The following is a 21120-nucleotide window of genomic DNA, read 5'->3' on the forward strand; positions in this document are numbered from 1 at the left end:
TTCTGTCACCTCCTTTATGTGGTATGAGTTAATTTTTATTTATGTGTGAAGCACAGTAAAATGAGCAGAGAGGCACATATTATATTAAAGGTTAAAAATTTTAGAAGCGTATTTGTGAAATGGCATGGCTGTTTTGTCAGATATTTTTGCTGTGTTGCATCAAGAGTTGCATGGATGAGCAGTTAGAAAGTGATCCTCTTATCCACAAGTTATGAGTTTGTATATGCCTAACAAACCTAATGTGAAACATACCTCAGTTTCATTATGAAATGCCCGTTGTTATGTAATGAATGTATTTTATATACTAATTGTAAAGTTGTATCGACATCACTTTCCATAGTTAATTTCCGTGAATGCTAGTTTTATTATTATCTGAGATAATTTACACAGTATATCTCATAATATAATATGCTTTTTTATTTGAGAAATATGCTTAAAATTTTTGATTGCTGAAAAAATTACCTTTAAAGTCAAATGAAACATAATTTACTTTTACAAAAACAAACCATGTGCTTCATACTGTCTTTTTTTATTAAGAGATGAAACTGTACGTGAATAAGTGGAACGTGCATGATTGTAACCTAACTGTTTTATAATTGGGGTAGCTTAAAATAATTATTTAAATGTATATCAAAGATTTTTTTTTTATTTCCAATGGCAGATTATGAACAGTTACAGCAAAAAAACAAGAACAAAGAACATTGAATACAGCAATACAATGAGAAAAAGAAACAGCTGCAACAGAGTCCATTAATCTAACATATCTTTTGCCTCCCAATAACGCTTGGCAAGAAAAGTCTTGCGCAGAGCAGGACAGTGGGGTAGATGTGTGGCATCCATCACCTCTCTAGAGCTGCAGAGTGCATATCAGAGAAAGAACAAATTTGAATCTATGAAGATGATATTGTAGGCAGTCATGTCCTACAATATCATCTTCATAGATTCAAATTTCATAGAATTCAGCGACCGCTCTACGCCTTGGGCTATTACACAAATTCGGGATAGCATTCTTCCAAGACTTATGAGAAACACGATGATAGAGATCTTTCTGATCACGTACTTTGATAGATCTTTTAATAAGGTCCCTAACAGTATGGAAAGGCAAAGGACGAGAAATATTCTGCATGATTAAAGCATCCTTTTTTTTTTTTTTTTTTTTTGCCAAGAAGTCGGCTTTCTCGTTACCTGGAATCCCACAGTGGGCAGGAACCCACTGGAGGACAATAGTTTTCTCCAGTGAAGCCAGGTTTTGTAGATAATGCCGACAATCCAATATATCCTGTGATATGGGATTTTTATCTGAAACGATAGCCAACAGAGCAGCTCGGGAATCACTGAGTATAACAGCTCTTGAGAATTTTTCCAAGTGGCATGGTAGCTGGTACAGAGCTGTGCGAATCGCAGCAATTTCACCGTCAAATGCAGAACCTTGGCCCACAGGGATGTAGAAAGAGAAAATTTCAGAGAAAACTCCGGTACCAGCATTAGGGCCATCAGACAGGAGGGATCCATCGGTGAAGATCCGAAGCCACTCTGGCTCAGGGTAAAAAATATTTTAATACTTTGAAAGCGAGGGCTCTCAAAATAGATGGATCCATATTACGTTTCGTTACGTTTTGACCCAGGTCAAGATTAATCCAGGAAGATTTCTAATTTATTGGATTTTGTAGTGGAACAAGTAATTCTGGTTCATTCATTACACCAAGCGAATGTTTTAACTGAAAAACTCTCTGTAGAAAGCCCATCTGGGTCTTCAAATTTCTAGTCAGATCTTGATTGACTTCATTCCAGAGTGAAATACATCCAGGAACTCTATTAATATTTTCCCAGAGAATTAAGACCCTCTCTTGGATTAGGGTAATTAAGGGTTTATCACCAGTTAACATAAACATGGCGTCAACCGGGATGGTCTTCACGCCTCCAGAAACAATACGTAAGCACTGATTTTGGATTTTATCTAGAATACATTTTCTACGGCCACAACAAGTGGTTCACAGCAATAAGTCAGAAATGGGGAGGATAAACGAATGATAAGTTTGGAGCAGGGTTTGTCCAGTGCAACCCCACCTTGCCCCAGCAAGGCGTTTAAGGATACTGAGTCTCTTCGTAGCACAGTTGTACAAGTCCTCAACATGTGGCTTCCATGTTAATTTGCGGTCAAACATCACACCCAAATATTTAAATTTATCGCACAAGGGAACTTGGGTACCCTTATACATCAGCTGAAGATCCAAAGATTGGTGCATGAGTGAGAAAGTCAGGCAGTATGATTTATTTATATGATGTATGATATCAAAGATTTATTATATTATTTTAAATGTATATTAAAGATTTGATACTAAATAGAAATTTTTATGCTGTATGTATTTTTTCATTAAAAACGTTTTTATATTTAGGAGCCATATTCCTGAAGATGCACCAAGAGGTTTCACAGTTATGAAAGTTTCAGCTACTGATCATGACAAATCATATTCGAACCATAACATTGACTACAGAATAGCAGAAGGGAATACGGGGGATGTATTTGCTATAGCTGGTACAACAGGAGAAATTATACTAATGAAATCCTTAGATCGTGAAGAAAAGGCTAGTTATACTTTAAAGGTAAGAAACATAGAGTACTCTTATAACTAAATTACTCCTATTTGGGTATAGATTCCTAAATAAGCTGTAATGAAGCTAAGAAAACTTTAAAGTATACCTATTTTATACATTTTGTGAAAATACTCAAAGTAGCTTTGCAGTTTGTGCTAATATTTATATGATTAATGTCATTTCCGGTTGATGTACATGCATTTAAGAAATTCTTTTGAAAAGCCGTCTTTGGAATTTTGAAAGCCGTGCAGTTAAGACTAAACGGTTAATATCATATAATATTTCAGACTGTCAACTTATAGGTCACAGTATGGGGCAGTAATCTCGAATAAACAGCTCCTTCATTTGGTGTTTTTAATGCTGAAGATGTTTGGTAAACACGTAATACATGATTGTCAAATATGTAAAAGGCATTAATATTTCATCATTAGTTAAGATCAATATATATAAAATGCAATGATTTTGATAGCAAAACAAAAATTCTATTTTCCCAAATAGTTTCTACATTCATTACAATGTGAATGAAATTCCTTGTAAAGATTTTTCTTTTACTTTTATCCACAAACTCAAAATTGCTATTTAAACTTCTTTGAATTATTATGGGCATACCAATAGGCTCATTTGTATTGTACACTGTAATTCATTCTGAAACTGTTAAAAAAGATAATATAATTCTTCAAAACTTGCACATGATAAATGCATTTAAGCTAGTAGGATAAAAATTTTTTAAATTGCATAAACTATTGCCTTAATTTTCCCTTTCATATAAATGGAACAGCTCGTTTTTCCAATGAATGTTGTTAATTTAAAGTGTTTGCTTATGCTACTTTTATAACACAAAGCAAATTATGAAAAAGAAAAAAAAAAAAAAAAAGAAAGAAAAAGAAAAAAAGAAAAGAAAAGAAAAAGAAAGAAAAAAAGTTAAATTTCTAGTGACTGCTGAGCTACATCACAAGCATGAAATGTTTGCATTGGTAACTTTCCAAAAGAAAAAATGTTACTTCATATCATTATGTTATACCTCCAAAAAAAAATGTTAAAAAGGAAAAAAATGTTACTTCATATCATTATAGTATGTTATCTTCATATCATTACAGCATATCCACTTCTGTGTATTGTTGGATTTTTCATTATACATCTTAGACGAATCTGTAGTAGTATCTGTAGTTTCTATTCACTGTGTTTGTTTCTTGTAAACACAAAATATATCTAGAAGACTAACCATTACATCAATTTAGAATTTAAACAATAAAAATCAGCGTTATATTTTGCAAATTTTCGCAGGACTAATTTATCTTAATCATTAGATCAATATTCAAGCCTTAATTATTTTTGCTATAGTTTACTATTTCTACATGTTAAAGTAATATCTTACAGGTGAAATACCCAGGATAACATATAATAGTTATAGTATATACATTCTGAAAATGAAAGTGTTCCAGTTTTTTTATTAGGGGTTGTCTATAATTTGGCTTTTAATTTCTAATTACTGCCGTTTAAAAGAGCTTCATACCAACCGTAGGAAAGGATGTGTATTTTAGCTGTTGCAACTGTTTAATAGTCTTTTTAAATATTCATTTTGCAGTGCACTTATTTCTTCAAAATATGCATAGTAAGTTAAATACACCCTGTTGTTATTCTTTTAAATATGTAACCACTAAGATTCTTTTTTATATATATATTTAGGTTGTTGCTACAGACAGAGGTATTCCAGCCCTGAACTCAACCACAGATGTGCATATTTATGTTGAAGATGTAAATGACAACCAGCCTGTTTTTAATCAAACCCATTATCAAGCATATGTCTCAGAAATGGCTGCAATTGACACTAATGTTCTTCAAGTAATTGCTAAAGATCAAGATGAAGGCCTATATTCTAAAGTAGTTTATGATATCACATCGGGAAATGATGATCAGAAATTTAATCTTAATCCAAATACTGGAATCATAACGATTAAAGAACAGTTAGATTATGATACTGTGTCAGAATATAAATTCATAGTTCGAGCTACTGATAGTGATCCAGACCGTCCTTTATCAGCATTAGCTAGTGTTGTAATTAAAGTACAAGATGAAAATGATAATGCACCTCTTTTTCCTTTGATAATGTATAAAGAAGCTATAGAAGAGAACTCGCCGATAGGAACTCCTATATTCATGGCTCATGCTATTGATGCTGATAGAGGATTTTACGGGAAACTCAATTACTCAGTAACAGAAGGAGAAGGAAAAGAAAAATTTAGAGTTGATTCAGAAACTGGCTTAGTCAGTTCCCTTGTTGTGTTTGACTATGAATCTAAAAATAAATATTTCTTTACTTTAATGGCTATGGATTCTGGAGGAAAGTATGCTACAGTACAAGTGCAAGTTGAGATTGAAAGCAAAGATGAATATCCACCAGAATTTAGTCAAAATTCTTATCATTATACTATACCTGGTGATGTCCCTATTGGTTATTTAGTTGGTAGTGTACATGCTACTGATCTAGATGAAGGTATCGATGGCAGAATTGTTTATCAGCTAAGAAATTCTCAATCAAATTTTGCAATCAATAGCACAACAGGTGCTATTTCAGTAAAATCAGTATTCCGTAGGGAGGGATCCAGCAGATTAAAACGTGAAGTAAGAAATCAAGAACTTTCTTTGTATGTGTTAGCAAGTAGTGGACGTCCAAGTTCTTTAAGCAGTTCTGTAGTGGTTGACGTTTTAGTCGATTTTTCTCTGAACTCATCACGTCTTAGTGCTACAGAACAAAAAATTGGAAGCAGTTTACCTGCCTGGGGTCTCGGTTTAGTAATAGCTCTATCATTGCTTGCTTTAATATTGCTTGGTATGATATTCTTTCTTCGCAAGAGAACAAAGCGTAACAGTAAACCTGCAGTTGTTCAAGGTTTTGACAACTCTTTTGATACTATTGATATCCATCATCCACCTTCTAGTTCTGCTAGTATTTCACAATTTCCTCCTCATTATAGTGATATATCACATTTTGATCCCCCTGAAAGTTCACAGCATGTTACAGGTGCTACATCTGAAGTATCTGATCAGTCTCACTCGGCATCAAGTGGTCGTGGGTCAGCTGAAGAAGGTGAAGATGTAGAAGATGAAGAGATTAGGATGATAAATGAAGGTCCTCTCTTACAGCAGCAGAAGCTACAAAGATTAGGTATGCCTGATTCTGGTCTTCACAGAGATGATGATAATATGTCTGACATATCTGTTCATAATACTCAGGAATATCTTGCTAGGTTAGGAATTAATACATCCCATTCCGATCAAAGAAGTATTCAGGACTATAGTAAGATATCCAATTCACATAGTGTTGAAAGCATGCACATGTTTGATGAAGAAGGAGGAGGGGAAGGTGATGGAATGGACATTAGTAATTTAATTTATTCAAAATTACATGACGTTGGAACTGAGGAAAATGAGGCGATAATAGATGGTACAAGAGGCTTTGGATTTGAAGATGAAGGTGAACCTTCAATGACTGGTTCATTAAGTTCAATTGTACATAGTGAAGAGGAACTCACGGGTAGTTATAATTGGGATTATTTACTTGACTGGGGACCACAGTACCAGCCTCTTGCACATGTATTTGCTGAAATAGCAAGGCTAAAAGATGACAGTGTGCCATCCTCATATGCTTCTAGTGCTCCAAAGACATTAAATCCTCAAGTAAAAACAGTGCCACCACCATTAATAACAAATGTTGCACCTCGTTCCATAGCACCTGTTGCTCTAAACTCTGGACATACTAGTCAGGTTGCATCTTTTCCTACATTACCTCGTTCACCCATTGGTCATGATAGTACTTTTTCCTCCCCTGCTATGTCGCCTAGTTTTTCACCAGCTCTCTCACCATTAGCAACACGGTCTCCATCAATATCACCACTAGTGTCTCCTGGTGGTGGTAGTTCTAATTCTATTCAGTTACTGGGACCCAATACATCCCATTTGACAAGAACTCAACGTAGTGCACATGGTAATGCAGCTTCTTCAGGATCAGAAACTGAACTTCAAATTTGACAGAGAGTGTCTGATGTCAAATTTATCCAATGACGATACTATTTATTGTAGTGATCATTATGTATATATCTTCAGTCAATACATTCAGTAATATAAGCAGTGATGAAAGAATTTATTTTAATGATAAATTGTATTAAACTTATTCATGCTAATCCCTCCTTTTTTGTAACATAAATTTGCAAAAGAAATTAGAATAATTTGTTGTTATTTTTCATTTTGTTGTCTTTTAAGAAGCAATTTTTCTTAAAAATTGTGACTGAAAACAAGAATTGGCCTCATTCGTTTAATGGCACAAGCTAAGTATTAAATACTTCTTTATGTAATGGTGATGCATACTATGTGTGTGCTACTTTATTTTCTGCAACAGAATTACAGCACAATAGGATATTTGAACATTGTAAGCCACTATTTCCTTGACCATCAGTGTAAGTAGATTTAGTATTTGAAAAAAAATTTCAAGATGCTGATTCAGGAAATTTTTAATAAAAACTACAAGAAAATGTGAATAAATTCCATTTCATCACTGATTATAACAATACTTAAAATGTACATAATGTATAAATATATGTAAATAGCTGTATGTATTTCTATTTGTATATTTGTAAATTTGATGAGAGGCCAAAATTCCAAAGATTTTCTTGTGTCCCTCTTCAGTCCTGTGTTATACTAAATGGAACGTAAGATACGTACGATTTCCAGAATCTTAAAGTAATCGTTGTAGCTCCTAATAGGAATATTAAAGCTATCCAAAAATGCTTTAGAATTAAATACATGGCAAGTAATCAAGATTTAAAAGCTGTTTATTTTGCTTTTGAGAAGAATTTAATTAAAAAAACCCAAACCTTCATTTAAATTTTTATTATACAGTGCCATATAATTCAGTTCTTTTGACAGAATATAATAAACTATGAAAAATAAACAATGTGGTTCTAAATTTATGCATTGGCACATGAATAAGTGTTCCATGTTGTTAATATTCTGCTTAATATGTTAAGCAATCTGTGATACTAGCTTCATAAAGGAAAGACACCTTCATAAATGTGTTTTAAACATTTTATATTATGTATTTATTCAAATATGTGCTTGAATTCAGTTGCAAAAATAACATTCGAGGCAAGCTTCTCTCAATTGTTTATATCTGAACTCTCATAAAAGAGTTACTCATTTCTTTAATATTTTTTCTGTCATAAAATTATTGCTTGAGATTATGATACAGATTATGCTGGATATCATACTTTTCTCATAAATGATTTCATGGAATAGGAAAAATCTACTTCTTGCTGTCTCACGCAATGATAATTTTACTTCTTATTTTGAAATTCGTATTTAATTAATATTAATGAGTTTTAAATATATCACAGCACTTTTTCATAAATTGAACTGTTGCAATTTAGCTTGAAAGAAAATTTACTAATTGAAAATAACGATTTTTAATCAAAACAGTTGGAGCTGTTGTTATTTATTTTATCTTATGAGAATTTTACTATGCTTTCATTCTATGCTTAATTGTATTTAAATTATTAAATATTTTATTACTCTAGATGAAAAAATCTACTTTGTTGGAACTGAAAGGAAGCACAGCGTCTTTTGTAATGACTTGAATAATTTCATGTTTAATAAACAAGTATGTAAACAATGTAAGATATGTGTGTTTTCTTTATACAACAAAAAACACTTAGCCTAGGAAATTTACAGACAATTATTTAATGCCATTAGGGCTGCATCTTTATATGTGTGATATCTGCATGGGGAAAAGAGAGAGAGAGCGCTCTATTCTTCATTGCCCTCTTCGTTAAATAATGTGCTTTCTAAATTGAAAGAAAAAATAACCTTTTAATAAACAAAATATTTCACCTGAAGGGAAAAGGAGGCTCATCCTCATTATTTAGTACTATCTCAAATGTCAAATTTATTCCTCAACATGATAATTATGTTAAGCAAACTAACAAAATTTCGAGACCAACAAAAACGTACCTAATATAATAGTGTTTGAAATGTACACTTCTTATTTTATTCATGGGGAAATTGCATTGTTTCAATGGTGAAATATATTTTTGACCGAACAAAAGTTTAATGGTCATTGATCCTAAAACTGATGTTTAGAAAACTGAAAGTGAAAATTACAATACCATAATTCATTTCTAAGAAAGGAAGTATTGTTTATTCTAGGAAATTCATTTCTAAGAAAGGAAGTATTGTTTATTCTAGGAAATTCATTTCTAAGAAAGGAAGTATCCATTAATTCAACACAAAATAGTTCTTAATTTTATCAAGATCATTCTTCTTGAGCAGCATGAAATGAGTTTTACCACTCTTTCATTGAAAACCTTTTGTATAAAGCAAACTTTTTCTTCCTATTACTGGACCAGTTTACCAAATTTTACAGAGAATAAAATATGAAATATACTTTCAGTGCATGCAAAAGAGCATTTTTAGGGCTGTTTTTGCTTTGATAGACCTGCTACTATGAGTCGCTGCAAAGCAGAAATTTTAAGACATCTATATTGCTGTTTGCACAATATTGCTGTTTTCTCATTTGTGATTTTTGAGCATAAAGCTAAAGGACCTTTTGATAAACGTGTTTGAAAAAGACACATTGCAAAGTTTTGGGCATCTAATTTATGTAACAGCTGATGGAAGTATACCAAGAAACATTATTTCTTGTAGATGCTGAAAATCCGTAGCAAGTTCCCCTATTGTACTAACTATATTTCTGTTACCTGACTAAAAAAGTCAAGCTGTCATTTGAAATTTTCAAATCAGTTTTCATAATAATAATAATAATTTCTTCCCCCTACATTTCAGATGTTAGCATTTCACCACTTAGAACTTTGTTATGATGAAATACACAGCCCAATGAACCAAAACTGTTGAAGTTTATTTAATGAATGCTTAAAAAATGTTTTGATGAATTTATTTAATGAGTGTCAAAAGGTGTTTTTAAAAATGAACTCTCGATTATGCACACAACGAATGCGCATGCGTCATCATCAAGTGAGGAACCTGCCTCCTAAATCTGAAATTGGTGCCGTCGCCGATTGGTCAAGAAGGGGAAGGACAGTTACGAAGGGAAAAGTAAACGGGTTTAATAGAGGTCATTAAAGAGTAGATATATTGTAAAGGAAAGTTGTTTTTAAGTTTCGTTCAAGATCAACATATCAGGAATAAAAACTAGAATAGAATTGCAGAGAGTGCTTTTATCTGTTCTTTACTGTAAGCCAATAGTTTCTAACTGTCTATTATGTTAACATAACACGTTATTTTATGTTTTGGATCCTAGTGTCAATTCTTTCCATTTCCAAGCCAGAACGCAAATTAGTTTGCGGGTATTTAAATTGAGGTTTTTAGATTGTAAGACAACGTGTTCTGCCTCTTGAGGCCATATTACTAAGTTGCTGCTAATTCAGATAAGATTTTTTAATCTTCTGTCTTGCATTATTATTGCCGATATTTGAATATCTACAAAGGTTAGATTTTTGCGCCTACTTCACGTTAAATTGAGTTGTGTAGTCTTTGACTACTAGCTTATTTTAAATTTGAACTTACTGTTATTTAAGTTATCTCGCCATAAGTGCTGGCTCAGTTGTAAGCACCAGGTGTGTTTTCTGTTCTGTTTTAGTCAAAGGCTTTTTACACCCCTTTTCAAAGTCTATGTTATTTTTTTAGACTTAAGAGATAATTCTCTGTCAATCTATCTAGGGTCTGGTTAAAATTTATGATTGTTAAAAAGAGTAAACTTTATAAGTTACAAAAATGTGTACATGGTACAAAATGAAGACAAATTATAAAGGCCACGAAAAATTTTGAAGCTCTCCTTGCATCATTAAACATGTATTTTTATGTATTATAAAAGCGATTTCATACTCAGACATATTTAATATATTTGGCCCTTGCTACCAAATTAAGACGAGATGAGTTATGATGCCTTGTTTCATTATTTTATGGCATAATGTAACTCCTGTTGCTCAGACAGATATGGAGACTCAATTACAGTGGTAAGAAATGCAGATGATAGCAGGAAACATTGACTCTAAATAAATAAATAAATAAAATAATAACACAGACTAGCAATAAGTAAACAATTAAGAAGAGGAGTTAATGACTTTTAAAATGGCTAAACTAGCATATTGATGAATAAATATGTTGAAAACGAGGGAACTATAACAATAGTAAAAATATGACACATTTTAGGAAAAGGAGAGGAAACGTTAGTGCTCCTGAAAATTTCACCTTTGAGGATCATGCTGCAATTGATAAAAATTTTCAATATGTATAGAGTCATCTAAAGAGGCTTTAATTGTAAATTTGCTGAATTTTCGACAAATCTGTGCAAGTGATTCTTCTTCTGGAAATACCAAGAAAGGGTGAGTAACTGCATATATCAGTAAAAGACGCAACAAATCCAAATGATTTGCAAAATTTCTAGCAAATCAGAAAATATTCAGGCTAATATATTGCTTGAATTCAAATTTAAGAAAACGGAATAAATCAGTTTTCAGGACATCAGCCGTCTGTTTATGTTGAATATAAACAATTGTTCTTATTAATTCATTTCTTTTATAGTTGTAAAAAAAGCAAAAAAACACTTCCGGGTGTTTTAGTTAATAACATTTGTTAAATATTGGATAATTTATCACGAATACTTAAAATTCTGAACCTTTCCCTGCTAAAAATGCCCCGTAGAAACCCATAAAAATTTTTTACGGGGAATTGGCCTGCGGGTACCAGTAAAAACCCACAGACGTAGGCCAAGCCCCGTAAAAACCCACAGACAGAAATCCTTACAACCGTACGGGTACCCGTAGGCCAAATCCCTATAAAAGGAAACCCGTACAGCTGTACGGTACCCGTAGACCAAATACCCATAAAAAAAAACCTGTAAACAGAAACCCGTATGACTGTACAGATACGAGTAGGCCAAATCTCTGTAGAAACCTGTAAAACTGTAGACACTATAAACGAAATCCCAGTAAAAACCCATAGCCAGAAATCAGAACGTTATGCATATTCATTGGCCAAATCTCCATTAAAAAAATGGATATTCCGTAGGTCTATGCCTCGTAAAAAACCATGCGCCACGGCTCCCAGATTATATCCATGCCTTAATACTTTAGCCACATTTGCTCCCAGATTTTACTAACTTCTTTCATACCTTGTTATTAGAATTAATTTAAAACTTTTAAAATTATTTTAAATTTAAAAAAAAAGTAATCTCTCTTATTATACCGGGTGATCAAAAAGTCAGTATAAATTTGAAAACTTAATAAATCGCGGAATAATGTAGATAGAGGTAAAAATTGACACACATACTTAGAATGACATGGGGTTTTATTAGAACAAACAAAAAAAAAAAAAAAAGTTTAAAAAATGTACTGTTATCGGGCCTTTTCTCTTCGAGGAAATGCGTAATTCTGGTTTTGTAACTGCTACCGTGACGAGTGAGAGGTACGCCGATATGTTACAGAATCGCATCGTCCCCAGCCTGGCTGATAAACACCTGCTGGAACGTACGATTTTTATGCAGGATGGCGCTCCACCCCATATTGCTAGACGCGTGAAAGATCTCTTGCGCGCGTCGTTTGGTGATGATCGTGTGCTCAGCCGCCACTTTCGTCATGCTTGGCATCCCAGGTCCCCAGACCTCAGTCCGTGCTATTATTGGCTTTGTGGTTACCTGAAGTCTCAAGTGAATCGTGATCGACCAACATCTCTAGGGATGCTGAAAGACAACATCCGACGCCAATGCCTCACCATAACTCCGGACATGCTTTACAGTGCTGTTCACAACATTATTCCTCGACTACAGCTATTGTTGAGGAATGATGGTGAACATATTGAGCATTTCCTGTAATGAACATCATCTTTGCTTTGTCATAATTTGTTGTGCTAATTATTGCTTTTCTAACAAAACCCCATGTCATTCTAAGTATGTGTGTCAATTTTTACCTCTTTATCTACATTATTCCGTGATTTATTAAGTTTTCAAATTTATACTGACTTTTTGATCACCCGGTATACTTATTTTAAGGTTACTACTTATTATCTTTTCGTAACTCACTCAAATTGTTGTACATGGGGTAAAGCTTTCAGCCTAGGTACACAGGTGTCACGATGCACCGCTCCACTGGAGGCCAATTAACAGCATAATAGCTCCTCTCTCCCACTGGGATTCCACGTTCAGACAGACTCACGTGATGCGCCTAAGTGGCAAAAATTGAACGAGCCAGATACACCGCGCTTGTTCGGTAATCTGGCTATGATAAGATCAGTCAGTCATTAACAGCATAAGCTTTTAATATGATTTTTATTTTTAAAATATTGTTGTAGCATATAAAAGCAATATTACTTAACTCTTTTGTTGATTTTCAGATAATACATCGTAATATAATTAATAAAAGTGCAAAAGAATGTTTATTGGGTTCTGAATCTGGTCATAAATTTGTATAACATTACATAAACTTCATTCTAAATATTTTTTTTTTTTTTTTTTTTTTTTTTTTTTTGCATCAGTATATTCTACACATTCAGATTTAAATTCAATTATTAATTAATTCAGTACAATAGAACGTACTTCACTCTGTAGGAATAAATTCGGGAAATAATTTAAAATGCTAACTGTATTGTCCTTTTTAATAAACTGAAAGAAAATCAGTACTTAAAAATGATATCATTTACATTATTTTAGAGTGAAATAAATCTAATAACCTTATGGTAGTTTATGTTCATTGTATATGTTCTGCTATAAGCTACTTGACTCGAAAATAGTGAATGCACAGAAATTAAAGGTTTGCATATCCCGAAAATGAAAAACATGAAATATATATGAATATTTATGATTATCCTTGTAAAAAGCACGCATCGACTAAATACGTAATTATATATTAAATTATTTGTAAATGTATTCGGAAATGAAGGATTTATTCCTTCGGAAGCTCCTGTGAATATCACTATGAAGAAACCTAGTCATTATATCTAAATTTATAATAATTATAAATATTACGTAAATATATAATGACCTTAACATTTAATTGTAAACATAAAATTGAAATTCTGTGGACAAATATGTTTATAAAACTATTTAAGCAAGAACTGTTCGTACTAGAAAAGAATGTATTAAAAGGTATTGTAAAGCACAGTCTATGAGATGAGTACTTGTGGAAGTAGTAAAGTGTAGAATTTTTAAAATGTGTATTGTTGAAATCAAGGGTAAAAAAAATTATAAGTATTAAAAGAATTACTGCCGTACATTTTATAATATTTCAGTTAAAAGTTTTAAGTAATATTAAATATTCAAAGAAAATTAAGCACATAGAAATCAGAAAGAAATCAGGAGCAATATTAAACGTATTTTACTATTAAAATAAAAGACGCTCTAATTTGAAATGAACTGAACAGAACATTAATTATAGTGACTATGATTTTTGGTTTGAAAGTTGCCTCAGAAGCTTAAAATCATCTCATATTTGAGAAAATATTTCAGAAAGAAGCTCTGTAAATTGAAAAGAAGTAATGCGTGATTTTTATATTAATAATACAATAAACTTTGATTTTAATTTTCCTAATCGTTAGCCAAATAAAATTGAATTTCCTTAAAATTTCTTTCTAATGCAATGAGCGAAAACTTGTGAAAACATTTCATTCAAATTTAAATTGTTCTGGGAAAAGCATAGCATTTGATTCTGTTCAGACTGAAATGTTGTTTAAAATTGTATCCTTTAATATACTTAGGACTCTGAAATGCTGTAGGAAAAGGAAATATATACATTTATAATACTTATATTTACGACGTAATTACAAAATGTTCACCTTTGACTTTATCAAAACCTATTGATCTTAACGGCAAATCACTGAATGTTTTAGTCATCAGGAGCGGTGCGTCACTGCTTCAAGGCAGTATATGGAAAAAACCATTTTAGATCTGTTCTATGTTTTCTATGATATGAGCCTTGGGAGCAGTTTACAAAATCCACCAAAAACAATAAACTGATTTCTTAAGAGAAGAAAATTTTCTGCTGCCGTAAAGCTATAAAAAGAATATTTCGCGGCTACAAAGAGTGATAAATCTTGTTCACATCTTTGTGTACTTTCAACAATGACGACGAACAACTACAGGATGACCTTCACAACTATTTCTTTCCCATCTTGCTCATTCAAAACTATCATCATCTTCATTCAAAACGGCTAGAAGTTTTGTGTTAGACATGTGAATCACTATCATACTGGAATGTTTTCAACTCTTCACTAAAGAGCAGCTCCAAGATCCTTTCATCTTGAAATGGGAAAAGAATACTAAGCAAACTCTTATCTCCAGGTATGCTGATGTTCCTTTTTGAAGTGATAGATTTTTATGTTTTTTATTCACTTATATGCTGTTATGCATATTAATATCTTTGGTTTTATGATCCTGACTTTTCCGAATCAAAATGCCAGTCATCTGGTCTGAAGTAGCAGCAGGATTATCGAGTGCTTAAATTTTTCTCTGCAGCGAGAGTGAGATTCTGAATTCATATCAGTGTCGATGCCACAGTTAAATGCGTTCCGTATTTATGATAAACATCTCTTCTAAAGTTTTGGAAAAGTATTTAACAAAAGGCATGAAAATGCAATTACTACAAGAAGCAGTTAACCAGAATAAGGAAGAAATGAAACCTGATAATTGAAATAATTTGAAACAATTATTTTTAAGTAATAACTACAAAAATCTTTAATTTTTTTTATCATTCTAAAAGCTCTTGTTGCTCAAGGATCTATCTGATTTACATTTAATGCTTCAAATTATTTTAAATTAAATTTGAATACATAGTTGCGTTGGGAGAAAAGTGATGCAAAAACTGGTCTCATTAAGGCTCAAAAATAGAAATGGAAATATTAAATATATCTCCATTTCAGTTTTTGTGCCTGAGTAAAATTAAACAATAATCTCGGATTTCCTATATAATTAGTTTATACTTAATAATGAGATTTTGTTTAAATTTATTATAGATTTAAACTTTTCTTGATATTTGTTTTATCGTATTTAATAGGCTTTTAATGACACAATGTTTGGTTGATGATTCAATGCTGAACGGGCAGTGAATTTTAAGTATCTAATGATATTAATTGCTTCAGATTATTTTTATCACACAGCTACAATAATTGTATTATCAGCATTCACGTACGTATTATATTAACGTCCTTGCATTGGTGAGGGATGAAATATGTAAGATTTAATTAAATTATTTTTTATGAAGTTTCACAATTTTTTATTTTCATGATTTGACGAAGTACCGTACGTATGTTTTACAATAAAATGATGAGAAATAAGCAATGTTTATATTTATAAAATATACATATGGATTACAATAATAAAAATTTAACGAAAACATCAAAAATCATTTTAAAAAAAAGTATATTTTCTACCTTTTGACGTCAACTTGCCGAACTAAATCACTTTCGATTTCCTTCATGCACAAAATTTCTAGATCATTAAGCCTGTCTTGATTAGTTGTGCATGTTTGTCAAGTTGTCAATGGATATCCCACCCACCAGCAGCCGAGCAGTAAAGTTGTTTACCGCTGGTAGCTCGATTTCAAGCGAACCGGCTGGCTGCATAAGCTTTTCGTGATTTTCCTTATGCGTAACGTGGATACGAGCTAGTTTCCCTTAGAAAGTCCTCCACGAAGGCATCACTTTCCTTAGGCAATTAACTCTAGTATGCTTTGCTGTAATCAAATAAACCAAACCATCAATAAGTTTCCCACTCTGCCGAATGATTTTTCAGCTGAAGAGACAGTCACTGGCACTGAGTAAAACAGTACAATCGCATGTAGATAATATTGACAAATAATACTTTGCGATTTTCAGTAGTAAACTGTGCTTAAAGGTTTTGTAAGACTTCTTGCATTATCAAAGTCTGTCTTGTTATATTTCTAAAGCAAATGAATGCTAATGAAAGCTTTCGAACAATGATTTTCCTTATAGATTTTTTCCTTGTGTAATTTCAAATTTTATTGCTTTCTTGGTAGCTGATAGATGTCTAATAAGTTCAAAAGAAACAGAATAATTTGTGCATGATATCAGCAATTTCAAATCATTTATTCAGGCACTTTACGATGAATACGTATTTCCTAATTCTAAAATTCAAGCGAATAGACGAAACATGATTTCTTTTAAGTTTCTGAGGTAATAATCATTTTCTTGTATCATTTCAAATTAACGCCACCGAAAAAATTCCCAAATTTAAAAAGAGAAACCCCCCCCCCCAAAAAAAATTAGAAAGAGAATAGCATCCATGTGTGGAAGCATACACTTGCACTATGAAATCACCAAAATTGTCCTAAAGAAACCATCTAACTAATCACGATCTTCAAGTAATAAATAATAAAATCCAATACGATATAGTTGATAATAAAGTATTACTTTTGATGCACTCCATGTTAATTAGTTTTGTGGAAAAGTATTCTTTTGGAAATTTTTCATAAATGTTTTGCAATTCTTGGAAGCTAATTGTTCGCACTATGTCATATTGCAAGTTATTTTCAGACACTCGGAGTTTACTCATCATTTTCTAAACCGGTATTTGGATGCAGTAAGAAACTGAAATATCTCGATACAAATGTATTTTCCACGGTAGCTCTCCTTTAGGTTTACTTTTCATATTTCACTGTGCCTTGTTCAAATTTTGCGCTGCTGACGTCACTGAAACTAGAGCCATCGCTTTAATGCACGCGATGCATACGGCGTGTGCCAATAAATTTAAAACTCTGGAAGAAAAACAATTAATTTTTTAATGCAGTTGCGGAGTAAAATCATAATTACTTTTTGTCTAAGTATTAAATCATCAGTTTTAGAACCATAAGCCGCCCAACTGGTATAGTGTTTAGTGTCGCTGACTACCGTGCCGAAGGACCCGGGCTCCAATCCCGAAGAAGGCATGGATGTCTGTAAATGTATAGTGTCGGTGCGGCATGGGGTCATTCTAAATATGCGGCGAGCCGAAAGTCCTCTCGTGTGGTTTGGTGGGAAAGGGAGGATAGGGGTGGGAGACATTCGGACCCGTCTCCCCAGGGTGCTCTTCATCATAATTGGGGGCGGAACTGAGCTAAATCGCACTGTCACCTGAAAGGTACTCAAGGTTGTTGCCTGCGGCAGGCGTAATCTTGCTCTCCTTGTCGCGAGGAATTTTGTGGGCTTGGGCAAGTGAGCGTAAACAACAACAACAGAACCAGAAAAATTAAAGTGAGTTATGCGTTGCTATGTCTTCTCTTTTACAACCTTTTCTAAGAGCATGCATGCTGTCGAGTGAACTGCGTTAAGAGGTTATCACATCTAGCGACGGTCTCTGCTAGACGGGACTTTTTTGATAAACGAGATTCTGGTAGCACTGATTTAAACGGGAGGATTCCTAGAAAAAACAGCTGCGCTTGAAGCCAAGTCCCGCCTAGCTACGGAAACAACGTTCCGGCTGCAGCTCTGTCCCGCGTAGATCAAGACCAATCAGACGAAATTCCTACTTCTGAAGGATTACGTGATACCAGTTTAAGCGACAATCGATTACTGTTTGGCTTTCAAGTCTTTGTAGTAAGTGAAAATGCTAACCTATCTACGTGGGTTTCCTAGAAATGTGCGGATTCTGAGAATAGTCCCTTTCGAAGTCCAGTCCCGGTAGCGGAAACATAATGTGATAGAGGTTTTAGACGTTGAAGCAGTATTTTATAAGGATAAGGGATTGCCTTCGCTCCTACCACAACGTGTGAAAGAAAAGCAAATTTCGCCGGATCTGCATGTGGTCGTTTAGTACGGCAAGAAAAGAGTGACTGCTGTTTCCACTGAATTCAGTACCTGTCTTCGATCCCTCTAGCGGCCAAACGGTTAAGTCGCTGAATGCTGGTAGCTCGACCCGGCTAGAATGCAGGCGAACGTGCTGGCCGCGTGGTCGGGGTTTTCTCTATGTGTAAGTGGATACGATCCACTTCTCTCTAAAAGTCCTCCCGGGGCAACCTTTCTCTTCAAACGACACAACTGAGTGCACCGCCTTAAACAAAAACAGGAGTTAGAATTCATCGTTACTTTTTACTCTTGCCACATTTAATTTTTCTGCTTCCAGATTGAGAGATATATTAGGTAGATTTTCAGGTAATTTACGCTTGTCATATTTCTGTTGCTGGACCTCTATCAAATTTCTTAAAATAATGTATGAAGACAGTAATATAAATATCAGACTTAATATACTATTATGTATTAAAGTTTGGTAGAATATCTTTTCTATATGTTTTAAACGTGACTAAACGAAACAGAGCTTTTATAAAAGAGCAAAGTAAGAAAGAATTTAGCTCCTGATCCATCTCTAAAAAATAATTACGTCTTGGAAAGGATAGAACTACTTTTCATTTAATTGGCCAGTAAGTGTAAAGATATAACTACGCATAACATGCAGCTGTATCTTTATGTATGTATGTAAAGTATATGAATTTTAAAACTACATCGAATATTAGAACATTTACATAAAAAAAGCAGCAAGAAAATAAGTGGTTAACAGTTTATGATGTAAATGAAAGATTTTGATTTTATCTATTGTTTGGAAGTCATATAAGTATGTGGACTAAAGACGGGTTTATCAATCTCGCTGTACTATTAGAATCAATTTTAAGTCGTGTAAAGTAAATTGTCTTTGTTATATTTACAGAAAGCTTAGAGCTTTCCACATTTGAAGGAGAAGAAGAGATTTTCGGTTAAATCAACAAATGAAAATACCTGTAAAATTTCACTATTTAGAGGCAATGATTAATTCACTGACTGTACAAATAGTAAAAATTGCAACGACTTGCTAAACTTTCCTACTGAATTTAGTATTTATACTTTGTGATCGCCAGAAAAAAGTAATAGCTTACCGTAAACACCCTTTCTTGTTTAGAATAAATAAGTTTATGAATACAGTTCAAAAGTTCTAATAAATACCGTAAAAAAGAAATACACTTCATTTGTTTTAATCAAAATACGCAGCCAACAAACCATAGTATTCATGCATGAGGCTCAGAAAGGGTTGACCAACATATATTCGTCGATTTTTCCAGTATTACTATAAAGATCTTTTTACTCTAACGTTGTGTTTTCAGACTAAACATCTACGCGAAAGACCTTTTGTTCAAAATGCATATTGTAAGAGTCATAATGCACTGAAATGAATGAGAAGTGGCTGTTTTTGAAACCATTGTAGAGAAGAGTAATGACACTTGACACAGGTCCCAGATTTCGTCAAATTTATGTCTGAATGTGATAGCTATATCCACTCTGAAGGCTATTTTTACGCTCAGATATTCGTTTTGAGTTAATAGGAATGAGTCTTCATATTTCTTAATGTGATAAAGAAATAATGGGATTTTAATTGCTTAATACTTAAAAATTATTTTGAAACACAGTCAACAAAGGCCAAAAACACAAGACGTAAAGTAATTTTTTTCGAAGCGAACTTGTATTAAAAATGTGGAATTGGGCAACTGAGTTTGTATTGGGTTGTTGCAAATGAAGTGGCCGATTTTAATGACCAAAGAATATATGTTTAATCGAAATAATCTGCAGCAGAATATGTAAATATAAATGAACTTGCAAAGATATCGCAAAATCATATCTTTGCAAGAGGTTAATTCTCAAATGGTAGGAACCTCACGTCATTCAATGGCTATTTCATTTGCAACAATACAATAATATATCCTTTAAAATATCTAAAAGTTCTATTTCCTAAATTAAGCTCGAATTATGAATGAAAATCATTTTTTTCTTTCGGAGCTGTATTTTCCCTAAATTTTCGTTAAACTTAGAATTAAGTTACGCAAATTATTTGAATTTATAAAGGCAAAGAAAGATCTGATTGCTTCGAGATAAAAAATAAATCTGTGCATGAATTAGGTTATATGTGATCACCAGTACATTTGCAACATTATGACTAAACCAACCAATTTGATTCATTAATCCTGGCAATAAAAGTAGGAGTTTAATGACAGTATGAATTAATATTTGCTTAAATAATTAAGGAAAAGCCTATGAGGACTATCTATCTAAGAGGGAAGAGGGATTCGTAGAGGCCTGTTTGACGAATTGGATCTGATTTCACTCACATTACACAGGGGAAAATTCAAAACATCTCAAGCTTAACGTAGCATAAGCTCATACGATAAGATGTGTTGTGTGTGTGTATGGGGTTATGGCAAAGCCTCGAGGGCTATCTGCCTAAGAGGAGGGATGCCTTCGTGGAGGACTTTCTAAGGGAAACTGGCTCGTATACACGTTACACATGGGGAAAACCACGAAAACGCCCATGCAGCCAGCCCGTTCGCGGGATTCGAACCTCGGACCGAACTACCAGTGTTCAGCGACTTTACCGCTCGGCCGCTGGTGGGCCCCATACGATAAGATGCATCTCATATTATAAGATGCGAACCAAAGTCAAATTGCTAGTGATAACCAGTGTTTCATCTGTTGAGCTACCAGCGGACAAAATCAGTAATTGATTAATTTAAT

The 21120-nt window shown here is 33.2% G+C and overlaps 2 protein-coding genes across 2 annotated transcripts in view; both read left to right on the forward strand.

Moving 5' to 3' along the window:
• ds (dachsous cadherin-related 1) overlaps window positions 1-8260 on the forward strand; it is a 315878-nt gene extending 307618 nt beyond the window's left edge. Inside the window, exons 21-22 of the mRNA XM_035375983.2 lie at window positions 2397-2604; window positions 4282-8260. Of these exons, the coding sequence (XP_035231874.1) occupies window positions 2397-2604; window positions 4282-6624 (2551 nt within the window). The 3' untranslated portion in view covers window positions 6625-8260. The remainder of the gene's footprint in view (window positions 1-2396; window positions 2605-4281) is intronic.
• A 6503-nt stretch (window positions 8261-14763) lies between these two features.
• The window catches only part of LOC118203705 (uncharacterized), a 37049-nt gene continuing 30692 nt past the window's right edge, over window positions 14764-21120 (forward strand). The window contains exon 1 of the mRNA XM_035375993.2: window positions 14764-14935. The gene's annotated coding sequence lies outside the window, so the exon portion shown is untranslated. The remainder of the gene's footprint in view (window positions 14936-21120) is intronic.

Source organism: Stegodyphus dumicola, chromosome X2 (genome assembly GCF_044657685.1).
Source record: "Stegodyphus dumicola isolate Sdum_Otavi_A_Nest chromosome X2, ASM4465768v1".
Taxonomy (NCBI): domain Eukaryota; kingdom Metazoa; phylum Arthropoda; class Arachnida; order Araneae; family Eresidae; genus Stegodyphus; species Stegodyphus dumicola.